General features: G+C 44.0%; 1 protein-coding gene across 1 annotated transcript; it reads left to right on the forward strand.

The window, feature by feature from the left end:
- Positions 1–63: 63 nt before the first annotated feature.
- rffl (ring finger and FYVE-like domain containing E3 ubiquitin protein ligase) lies at positions 64–5,665 on the forward strand. The gene is made up of 7 exons (XM_032544907.1): positions 64–311; positions 1,641–1,821; positions 2,218–2,415; positions 2,520–2,747; positions 2,828–3,032; positions 3,917–3,940; positions 4,014–5,665. Exons 2-7 carry the CDS (start codon positions 1,642–1,644, stop codon positions 4,199–4,201), a joined length of 1,023 nt encoding a protein of 340 aa, XP_032400798.1. The 5' UTR covers positions 64–311; position 1,641; the 3' UTR covers positions 4,202–5,665.
- The last annotated feature ends 6,537 nt before the right edge of the window (positions 5,666–12,202 follow it).

Here is a 12,202-nt window from a genome sequence, read left to right on the forward strand (position 1 = left end):
GTGTGTGTGTGTGTGTCCTATTCACACACACACACACACACACACACACACACATACGCGCCTTAGGGTGTGCGTATGTGTGTGTGTGTGTGTGGTTAAAAACTCTTCCTGGTTCTGCTCTTATCTTGTTGCCTTCACTTTGACTTTATCGTTTGAGCTCCTCCATGTTCAAACATCGTCATGCTAACTAGTTTTGTTAACCAGTTCCCCTCCTGAGGCTCAGACTGCTGGTTAGTTCTAGTTAATAACATTAACTAGTTGCTAAATTAGCCAAGGCTGACTGTTAGCGGTGGCTCTCCTGTCTCCAACAGGTAAGCATTTCGGCTTAAACTTCTTTTTTATTATTAATCTGGGTTAAACGGTTAACCAGGTTACTTTAAATCCACTCCGACTCTGAACTAAACTAGTCTTCTTTATTGTTTTGAGTCGGTTTTCTTTTTCTTCGGTGTTTATAAACTTGTTTAATTAGCCTGACGTTAGCCTGCTAGCAGCCTGGGGTAATTTCCAGACTCGCCAGCCGGACTCCGTTAAGAGAATACGCCATTAAATATTTTGTTCTTTCGGTAAAATATTTGCTCACGTAAAACGCACATACTGACTTAGGACTGATAAGATGCGGTTGTGTTATAATTCGGCTTAAATAAAACTTAAAATTAAGGTAAAACAATAACATTTTTTATATTAAATTAAGTTTCCTCCATCAGCTTTACATGGATTCAAGTTGCTAAATAATGATCGTCTTCGTTAAATTTTCAAGCCGAATTTATCCAAGGACATTTTTTAGTTGATTATGCGTATTAGTTTTTCAAAGATCAGGTCAAATGTTTGGTTTCTGTATAATGAAAGTAAAAGTTTTCTCTCCGTGGTTTGGCGTGACGTCATCTGTAAACAAACCCAGTTTGTGGTAAAAAGGATCTGCTTTTATTTTTAATGACAGCAGCAGTTTCAGCCTGTATGTTAATTCCTGTAAAATGCCACTTCATGAATTTGTCTTTATGGGGTTTCACAAAATCACTATTAATTAAAAAAAAACGTATAAGGAATTTTATAACCAATAAATAGAAGTGATATTTCTTGTTCAACTATGTAATATAGACTTCTGCCATTAGGTTATGTAAATAAATTCACATAAGAGATATCAGTGTGCTTAATGGAAGTGATAAAGGTCTTTCACCTATGATAAAAGTCATAGCTGTAGTTGAAATAAAATATTTTATCTGTCATAAATGAGTCCTGAGAGCAAATATTAAAGCAGAATCTCGTCCAAAGTTCAGTCTTGTACTCCCTCTCCTTCAGGCTTCTCTGCAATCATCTAAAGTTTTTAGATTGATAGTTTCCGAACTGCAAGTGCTGGTGGACTGCAAAAAACAAAAAATGTTTTTTGAGTTAAAAAACTGTTAAGTTGCAAGAATTTGGATGTGTGCAAGCAGGCATCATAATTTGCGAGTTAAGCCTGGCGAGGGTTGGGGTGGGTTAAGCCTAGTGACCCGCCAGGCTGATAATGCACCTCGTTTTTGGTTCCTATGCAGCTGATGACACATTTCTGGTCTGACTTCCAGTGTACGGAAGAGTGTGAGTGCTTCATGGTCCAGATCCGTGACCTCTCGGGTCGGGCTAACGGTTCTGCTTGTTGTGGTCAGGATGTTTGCCTGCTGCTGTAACTGGCTCTGCCTGGACTCCACGGATGTGGACCCGTCAGGCCGAGCTGACAGGAGACACCAGTCCTACACCAACTCAGCCTTCAACTCCCAGCCGTCTCCGCCTCCACCTGAGCACACCTGTAAGGCGTGCGGCGGCTCCTTCGACACACCTGCCAGGAAGGTAACTCCGCCCCCATCAGTTTCAGTCTGGAAACTCCCGAACCTCATGGACTCTCAATTCAGGAGCCGATCTGATGAGTTCAGGAGCCGATCTGATGAGTTCAGGAGCCGATCTGATGAGTTTGGTTAAACAGACAGATTAAAGTTAGAAATGCAGGAAGTTCAGTCTGTTGTTCCAGCTGGTAAATGTCCTCTGTCTAAAGAGATGGAGGACAGAAGGTGTAACATGAAACTGAAGTTTAGTTGAAGTCAAACTGTGAAACGTTTCAGGTGAAATGGCGCCCTCTGGTGGAGCAGCCTCGGTTTGACAGTTCTGATTTTGCTGATTTTTCATGTTAAACTGGCTGAGTTTCCTGCTGTCCACTTATGTCTCCACCTGTCTCCACCTGTCCCGCAGCATGTGTGTGTTGACTGTAAGAAGAACTACTGCAGCGGCTGCTCCGCCCAGCAGGGGCTGCGGCCGCGCCTCTGCCACACCTGTCAGCGTTTCTATGGCAACCTGCTGGAGCGGGCGGAGCTGATGAAGCTGAAGGTGAAGGAGCTGAGGGACTACCTGCACCTACATGAGGTCTCCACCCACCTGTGCAGAGAGAAGGTGACGTGTCGTCGTGGTTTCAGCAGCAGCCAATCAGAGAGCGGCTGCAGGTGTTGTGGACGTGTTGGTTCCCTCCAGTTAAACCACTGCTTCATGTCCCCCAGGAGGAGCTGGTGGAGCTGGTGCTGAGTCAGCAGTCGTCGCCTTCCGGCAGCTCTGCCCCCGACACCCCCACCATGACCTCTGACCCTCCTGACCCGACGCCTCGCATCTCCGTCTCTGATTCGTCCTCTGACGCATCGAGTCCGGCCCCGCCCACTCCGGAGCCTGAAGCTCCGCCCCCAGACTCAGAGACTCCGCCCTCTGATGGTGAGCTGGAGGAGGATGACCCGGTAAGTTCCATAGAAGATCTGGACGTCCGACCCAGTTCGGCTGACCGACCCAGTTCAGTTGACCGACCCGTGTCTTCCAGGCCTGGGACCCGGAGGAGGCGCCCGTGTCGGGGCGACGGGCCTCGCTGTCGGACCTGAAAAGCGTGGACGACATCGAGGACCTGAGCGTCCGGCAGCTGAAGGAGATTCTGGCCCGGAACTTTGTGGATTACAAAGGCTGCTGTGAGAAGTGGGAGCTGATGGAGCGCGTGACCCGGCTGTACCAGGACCAGCAGAACCTGCTGGGTGAGGATAACCCAACAAGTTTCACCGTGTTTGCAGGAACCCATCAGAACATCTGGGTTCTAATGGTTCTGATCCAGTCAGACCAGTATCAGTTCTGGTTCTGTTCCAAACCGAGCAGGAAGTGTTTGATTGGTGATCTGCAGTGGTGGGCACACTTATGCTAACCCTCTGGTAGTAGAGCTAATGTTAGCTTAGCAATTAACTAATTGTTAGCTCCTAAAATAATATTTCTGGATGAAAGCTAAGAATTAGCTCCGTAATAAAGGCGGAGCTAATTCCATTTTTGCTATCGTTAAAATTATTTTGAGCACTTTACTTCCTCTAAATTATTTTTTCCAGATAAATTCTAAAGCTCTAATTTTCTTGGCTTTTTGGTAAACTTTCAGTTGAATAAAGTTCAACATCTGTTTGAAATATTTATTGACTGTTAAAAATTCTTCAAGCAGCTAATCTTTTATATTCCTGCTCTTATTTTGAAGCAGATAAAAACTGTTTATACAGTTTCTCTCTTATTTTCCCCCCAATAACTTTTTGTATATCAAGAAACATATAGTAACAAAATAAAACGGACAGTAGAGAACAAGATATAAATATTATATGTAAGGGCATTACAGGACGTGTAAATTATAATGTCAAAATTAAAGTGCAGCTTGAGCGTTGTTGTCTGTCGATGGCAGTTAATTTGAATTCAAGTTGGTGCTTTAGCGTTAGCTTTCACTAAAATTAGCTTCTGCTAACCACTGTGTTGGTAGAGTGATTTAGCATTAGCTTCTGCTAATTAACATATAAGTCGAGCGCATCAGCGTTAGCAGAGCTAATGTTTTTGGGGATCGCTGAATCCCATTGGCTGCTTCTCTGATGATGTCACTGTTTTTCTGTTTCAGCGGCTAACTTTGTGAACGCTGCAGGTGAGTGTGGTTCTGTGGGTCCGGTGGGACTGTTGCATGGTTCCGTGTCTGACGCTGTCCGGTCCTCCTGCAGGTGGCGGCGGCGGGCCGGCGCCGGGCCAGGAGGAGAACCTCTGTAAGATCTGCATGGACTCGCCCATCGACTGCGTCCTGCTGGAGTGCGGTCACATGGTCACCTGCACCAAGTGCGGCAAGCGGATGAGTGAGTGTCCCATCTGCCGGCAGTACGTGATCCGGGCCGTGCACGTCTTCCGGTCCTGAGCCGCGGTTCTCCAGAACCAGCCCTCATCTCCTCTTCAGAACCGACCGCCTTTAAAGCTGCGAACCAGAACCAGAACCTGCTGAGGAGACTTGATGACTGCTTCCTCTTTTCTTCTGCTGTGATCGAAGCGTTTGGTACTAGTGTGACACTGTGAGATCGGACCCGGCCCGTTTTCAGGTCCTGGACCAGAAACCCAGAACAAACAGAGCAGGAATCCTGCAGCTGCTCAGACTCTCCGCTTTGCCTTAATCTGAATCACGTTTGGGTCACGATTGGACCCGACCGGGTCAGAACTCTGAGCTTTTTAATGTTTCTGGTTAATTCTTCCTTCAAAGTGCCTTTTGGGAACCGTTCCCACAATCCAGGTGTACCGGACCTGCTACTGGACCCGGCCAGTGGAGAGGGGCATCTCCATGGCAACAGACTGTCGCATGTGCTGCTATCCGACCCATTACTCACCGTTCCCCAGAACCATAAAGAAGATTCTTTGGACCAGACAGGAAGTTTTACTTTACCTGAATAAACCAGCACTTTTTTTTTCCAGAGTCACAGTTTGTTCTCCAGATAGTTCACGGGCCAGAACTGTTCTGATGCTACGAGGGAATTGCCATGGCAACCAGTGACTCAGCATTTCCTTATGAAACCCGTCACCAGGGGTGCTGGCAACTCCCAACAGAACCAACGAATGCAGGACCTTTTAAAAGTCTGTAATAAACTGATTCAGCTCTCAGGTAACAAGCTCCAGGTGTGCCGTGTAGCTCCGCCCCCAGCCTCAGATGATTGGCTCAACAAGACGAGTCTGAATCTAACCAATCTATTTTCATTATTTATGTTGAAATTATGGGATTTAAAGTGTTCAAGAGAAGTATCTGACCTCTTACAACTTTTAATGAATTACTGAATGAAAGGGAAACTAGAATCTGATCAGGATTTCACTGCCGAGCCACCAGGGGCAGCAGAGGCGGTCCTTCTGCAGTTTAAAGGGAATAAAGTGAAGTTTTCTGGGAATGTCCAGAGCAGGTTCCTTCCTGCTCTGGACCTTTAGGAACCAGGAAGGTTCTGCTGAATGTCTGAAGTCTAACAGATGATTTTATGATGTTTACCGGCAGCCTGTGTGAAGTTTTCTTCTTCTTCTGTTTGCACTAAAACCTTTTGATGCTGAATCACTTTAAACTTCCTTCTCTGGGGTTTTATTTTGCTCTTGATTTTTCTCTGATTGTGTTAAATCTGTTGTTTCTGCCTGCTGGTTTTGGATCAGAACCGGACCCTCCAGCTTCAGAGTTAAACTGATCCAGTGTCCGGCCCTCACAGAGGCCCCGAGCCACAGGTTGGGAACCTCTGCAGATACTCCAAATGAAGCTGGAAGCTAAATAAACGTCCAGATGATTCTGGAATCAGAGGGATTATTTGTAACAGATTTTAGTTTGTGGATTGAGCGCAGAATAAATTAGTAATGAAACGGATCTGAGTCGTGTTTTCATTCAGGCAGCGTTTTAAAATTATTAAAATAAAATTTAAGGTATTTTAGAGGAAGTATTTGTTGAAATCTTTAATTCAATTTATTATTGATCAAAAAAGGGAAATTAAAGGTAACTCATTAATTCAATAATCTTCAGAGCTAAACTAGACTTTGAAGCTGTGGGTATGAAATTTCCTGTAGCAGTCTCTGTTACAACTATTTTGAAGAAACCTCTGACCAAAGACACTTTTTTCTGTAATTTTCTTAATTTTATGTAAAATCTGTCTTTGCACCATAATCCCCAAAGGTTCTACAGTCGTCCCTGAACAGAACCAGCTTTCTTCATCAGATTGTTGAGCCTTTTCTGGGATTCAGAGTTTTTTCTTTTGCCTTTTGCTTCCAGTTGCTGTTTGATTTTTTTGCTGGATCCAACAACTCCCAGGACAATTTTCACACCTACAGAAACAACCTTTATGATGAGACCTAAATGAATTTACCTGGGAATGCTGATAATAATTGGGACCTGTCCAGATGCAGAGCTGCAGAAGGTGCCAGGATGTGATGGAGACGTCCAGATGGGGTGGAAGGAGGCGGAGCCTGCAGCTATTGATGTGAGCTCAGAGTTCAGCCTGAACAGACGGAGCGCTTCCACGGACGGCTGCAGGTACGTTGATCTGAAATTCCTGAACACATAAAGATCCGTCTCTCTGCAGGTCTCTGCTTCCCTTCCTCAGCAACTCTCAGCAGAGTTTTTCTCTCTTGCTCTGTGTTTATGTTTGTCCCCCTGTGCTTGACACTCCCTAAAAGTTTACAGGCTCTGGCTGCATTTCTGCAGCCTCTTATCTCGCCATGTTGTCCAGGAACTGAACCAGCTTGAACTATTTGTAACTGATTGAACTGAGAAAGTTTGTTGCTCAGAAACAAATCGACGGCGGCATTTGAGGGATCACCAACTCGGGATGAGAGGGCAGAAAACGCTGAAACCAGATGATCTTTCTGCACCAACAACCTCTGCATGGTGGAAATCTCCGCTCCTTCCTGTAGTTTAACTCAAACTGGCGTAAATGTAAGAAACGGAGCGTTTCAGTTTGGATACTGGTTCAGGGATCAAGCAAAAACCAGAACCTTTGTTCAGTTGAGACCTGAGTCTGGACTGGTTCCATCCCTAGATGCCTCAAGGCATTGGATCACTGTCGTGTGATTGGCTGGTTTTTGTGTAACACCCAATTGTCTCACTGGGTTCTGGTTCTGTCCAGGAGTCTCCACCCAGGGAACGCTGCCTAAAGCAACCAAGCAGAGGCCCCACGGCTCAGCTCCTCAGCTGAACTCCCATTTTAGTAAACTTTGACATTTCGTATTCCAGTGTCATAACCTAATAATTTCTTCCTTTACATTTTTCATAACCCAGAACTGAGGCAAACTACATCAGCTCAGTAAGTCAATGTTCTGAAATGATCTTTTTAGATTCTGCTCTGTTTATTTACAAAACAGCAGCTGATAAAAACTAGAAAAAGCAGCTTCTTTCATAGACCAGAGCAGTGAAAGCACTAAGAAGGTAGTTCTTAGTATAATTATAAGAAACAACAGGAATTGTTTCTTATAATTATTCTGCCAATGTAGCAAAACTCACCAAACTTTGGGGAAAAAAGTCTCTTGGAGATGTACAGGAAGGCAGCCATTTTAAAAGAGTAATGTTTGGCTATTTTTATGTTTACTTATTTTTACAAACTCCTTGGAATTTTAAGCTATAGGCTTCATTTTCTGTCAGTATGCAGACAAGGGATGGAAGATTAAAAGTTATCAAAATGCTGAGTTTTTGAGCATGTTTACAGGGTGTGGCCAAACTGCAAACTTGGCGTACTTGCCAAACAAAATGCAATAACTTTCACATGGAAAGGCTGAGTTGCATCAAGACTGGCATGAGTCTTCCATGTTGGATGACAATCCTATGTGATCATATTCTGATGTCATCTAACCCCGCCCCTTCAGAATAGCAAGTCACTTTTTTTCCTGGAAAGCTCTATCTCTTACCCTCTTGACCTAATCAATATGATTTTGTGTCAGAAGATAAATAACAAGTTGGTCTGACTGGCTTTAAAGCACAAATAATTTTCACTGGAGGGCGTGGCTGTGGCGGCTTGGTGAGGTTAGACGTCAAGCTGTTGCCAAACATTTGGCTCTAATTTCCACAGATTTTTGCCAAGTGGCACCAAACTGTATCTGGTCCAACTAATCAATTCTAATCTATCTCCCAACAGGAATTCTTTCCAATATTTAGTGAGGTGGCTTAATTTCTCCAGAGTACCCCCTAAAAATCTTTTTTTTTATAAAAAAAAAAATCAGCTCCAACCCATTCTTTGACCAGCAAACATGGAATTTGCTACACATGTAGCATGTCAAGATATATGACAAAAAGTCTATTGGAGACGTGATCAATACCGAACAGGAAGTTGGCCATTTTGGAACAATGCCACCTTTTGTCTCTTCTAGACATGTTGTGTCTGAGCGAACTCCTCCTACAGCTTTTCACATGCAGACTTTAGAATCACTCAGCACAGTCTTGAGGCTTTGAGGATCAAAAATTACCAAAACCTTTTGGCTGCATCAAAGCATGTGGGCGTGGCCAAGCCTCAACATCTGACCATAAAACATCAATGGTGAAAAAACTTCCACTGTGCGTCATTCCTGACCAGCACTGATCACATTCACATGGTCACTTGGTAACATCACCTTAGCCCCGCCCACTTTCAACAGGAAGTCACCTGATGGGCGTCTTCATCCATCTGACATAACCAACTGATATAAAATAACATGATGCTGAGTCCTCTCATCACTGGCTGGTGGCTGAACCATGGGGGCGTGGCTAACTCTTGATTACAACTGTGATAACCACTCTACAGGAAGGTCTCGCCAATCATTCACCATAAATCAGGAAGTGATAATAACTCCTGTCTTGGTTTCCAGCCTAACTTTAAAGACTTGCAGTTGGACTCGTACTGATCTGGAATGAAGACTATTATGAAGACTCTCCAAATGGATTGCCTAATTGAATATGGTCTGAGAGGGTTCTACAGGAACGGGGTGGCAGACCCAGCGCTCCGGCGGCCGCCATCAGGCCGGAGCGGCGCTGAGCTGCAGAGCTTTCAGCTCTAATTGTTTTTCTTTCTGTCTGATTCACAGCTCAGATCTGAAATGAAAACTGGAAACACAAACAGACAGAAACCAACATATTCCTTTCAGAGCCTCTTGCTGAATATGGACCACACCCTGATGGCGCTCCTGCTGTGGCTCTGCAGTTCAGGTAGCTGATCAAACAATGTTTGGCTCAGTTAAACAAAATCATGCAGGAAATTACTAACAAACTGTCATCCAAAGTTCAGCCTCTGTCTGCAGCTGCACTGATAAAACCTGAGATGAGCCTTCAGTTGTTGCTGGGAACTAATGAGATGTGTTGAGCTGAAATGTACTGAGATAAGAGAGATTAGTGAACAGCAAAGGAAAATCTCACTGTGGTTCAGATCCTGATCCTCTCATCTCTGATTCTCCTTCCTGACATTTGTCCCAGGTGTTCATGCAGATGAAACCCACAGCCTGAAAGGTTTGTTCAGTTCTAGACTTTAGTTCAAAATGAAACTTAGTTTGTTAAACAGTAAAATGATGAATCCTCTGTCTGGTTTCTGTCCAGAGTCCATCAGGTTGATGGAAGGATCCAGACGCTGTGAAGGTCAATGGCAGTTGAATCTGGGAGAATGGAAACCAGTTTACATTGAATATTTTTCTTATGACCTGAAAGAAGCTTCAATCATCTGAAGACAGCTGGACTGTGGCGCACCTGTTTCAGCTACAGTACATCAGCCGTTAATATTAATCGATGTATGGACGATCACCTCAGAGTGTCTTCTGTCTGGATCTGATCTCAAGGACTGTGCACAAAAAGGAGAAACATTTGGTTCTATATGGTTCACCTGCATAGGTAAATCTGTCACAAACATCAAACTTTTCCTCACTGGTGAGTTTGACTGAGATGCTGAGCTATGTGAAGACTGCATCTGGGTTTCAGTTTCATCATTAACCTTTGTTAAATGTAAAGAATCAAATCTCCTGACAAGTCAAATAAATGAGTAAACTAAAACTTCTCTTAGAGTTTTCAGAGGTTCCAAATCCATCAAACGAGATATGATCAGTTAATATGACCAGTTAATGTGACCAGTTAATGTGACCAGTTAATATGACCAGTTAATGTGACCAGTTAATATGATCAGTTAATATGACCAGTTAATGTGACCAGTTAATGTGACCAGTTAATGTGACCAGTTAATGTGACCAGTTAATGTGACCAGTTAATGTGACCAGTTCTTCTTGTCTTGTTTTAACCTCAGAAGTGACGACATCACTTTTACTTCTTCACACTCCTGTGTGTTTCCTCCTGTCAGGTTGGTGATGTTTGTCGTTAGCTAAGAACTTGTTCCAAAGTCCTGGTAGGGATGGACGATATGACATTTCATATCGGTCAATATGGATAATTATCGATTTGGTTTTTGATTTTAAAACTCTGAAATACTACCAAACATTTCCTGTGACATTTCCTGCTTCCTCCACTGGTTTCTCTCCATGTTGTTTTTTATTTTCAAGCAGTAATGAGGCGCAGTGGTGAAACCTGAAACTGCTGCTGCGCAAGTTACTCAACACATTGTTGCTAGATAAACAGAAGTTAGTCAACACATTGTTGCTAGATAAACAGAAGTTACTCAACACATTGTTGCTAGATAAACAGAAGTTAGTCAACATGTTGTTGCTAGATAAACAGAAGTTAGTCAACATGTTGTTGCTAGATAACCAAAGAGTGAGGGAGTTAGTTGATTTCAGCAGCCTAGCTTAGCTAACTGTGAGACGTTGATCAACTAAAGTCTTTCTTCTGCCTACATTCCCCAGAATGCTGTGCGATTCTGGATCAGAGTTCAGTGAAATTATTGAATATTCTATCAGACATATTATCTATTGACATTGATCATGTACCCACCTCGATATACTGTATATTGTCATTGATTTATAGTCCAGCTCTAAGTCCTGGTCCATTTGATCTCCAATTATATAAAGCTTGCATAATTTTCTAAAGCTAATCCCTCATGATGATATTCCAAAAATTCACCAGTAGTGTGGTTTGTTTGGCATGTTGTGTAGTGCCATACCTCCTACAAAGATAATGTGAGTGCAGTGTTGGAAACCCACCACAGCCACATAGAGAACAAGAACTGAACTGCACACAAAGAACCAAGCAGACCAGTAGGGAACTGGGAATCCTTGAATTGTTACCATTAACCAATGGGCATCATGTGCTCCTATGAAGGAGGTATTTTCACAAAGTTGGGGAGTCCCTGTGATGTCAAAGGTTAAGGTCCATTCACTTCCAGAAAAACTGTAGCACTGGAGTTCAGGGCGATGGGATGGAATAGGGTTTGAGGTCAAGGGATTTGGGTTTTGCCTTGATGGAACAGTGAATCTCTGGGTACTGGGTTTTGCTTGGCTGGCCCGGGTTCTCCCTGACTGCTGCCGCTTCATGGACCACTACTCTGTCTGGGTTCCCTGGGGTTCCTCAGGGGCTCTGTGGATCTCTTGGAGTTCCCTGGACTTGGTCAGCACAGTAATGGTCTGCAGAAACCGTTCATGCACAACATTGTGGATAAAATATTTTCTTTCTGTGAAATTGGTGAATGGGGGAGATGACTGTTCAGGCAGACTGGAGGTGAAGGTCTCCCAGTCTGACCAGTCAAACCAGAGTTGGTCTTCAGTTTGTGAAGCTGACTTTGACCACCTGGATGCAGAGGTGGTGTGTAGGGAGATTAACTGTGGGTCTCCTACAGTCCTGAAGGGAGGGCTCTATGGAGAGGTGGAGGCTCCAACATGGACGCCACAGTTTCAGTGTGAAGGAAATGAGTCTTCTCTCCTGGACTGTAGAAGGTCCAACTCGGCCAGAAACTCCTGCTCACCTGGAAAAGCTGTTGGACTCACCTGCTCAGGTAGAAGAGGAGCCACAGATATGATAATTTCTGCTCCATGTTTTGCTGATGACTTTCTGCTTTCTCTTTAGAACCATTGAGGTTGGTGGGGGGACCCAGGCGTTGTGACTCCAGATAAGACAAGAGGAAGAATGGCGACTAGTACATTTTAGTGGGCCCTATTATTGGGACCACAACCACACAGAGATTTTCTGTAAATGGCTGAGCTGTGGCTCTGCTGTTTCCATGGAAGAAAACACCGAGTCATTAAAGCAAGAAATGTCTTGGATCAGTGCTGGATGCACTGAGCAAGTACCTTCTGTCAGGTCCTGTGGGTTTCATTCATCATATTCAGCTGTAACCATCAAACTCAACTGTTTAGGTGAGTCCAACAGTAACACTTCTTCTCTAACTGGGTCACAAGTTCTGCTGAGTAACATGAAAGTAAACATGAAGGATGAAAACTTATCTGGAGTCAGAAACATGTTAGGCTGCTTGAGGAGCATAACAGGTTCCTCAAACAGCCTTTTAAGGTTTGCTTTAAT

This window comes from Xiphophorus hellerii, chromosome 18, assembly GCF_003331165.1.
Source record: "Xiphophorus hellerii strain 12219 chromosome 18, Xiphophorus_hellerii-4.1, whole genome shotgun sequence".
Classification (NCBI taxonomy): Eukaryota; Metazoa; Chordata; class Actinopteri; order Cyprinodontiformes; family Poeciliidae; genus Xiphophorus; species Xiphophorus hellerii.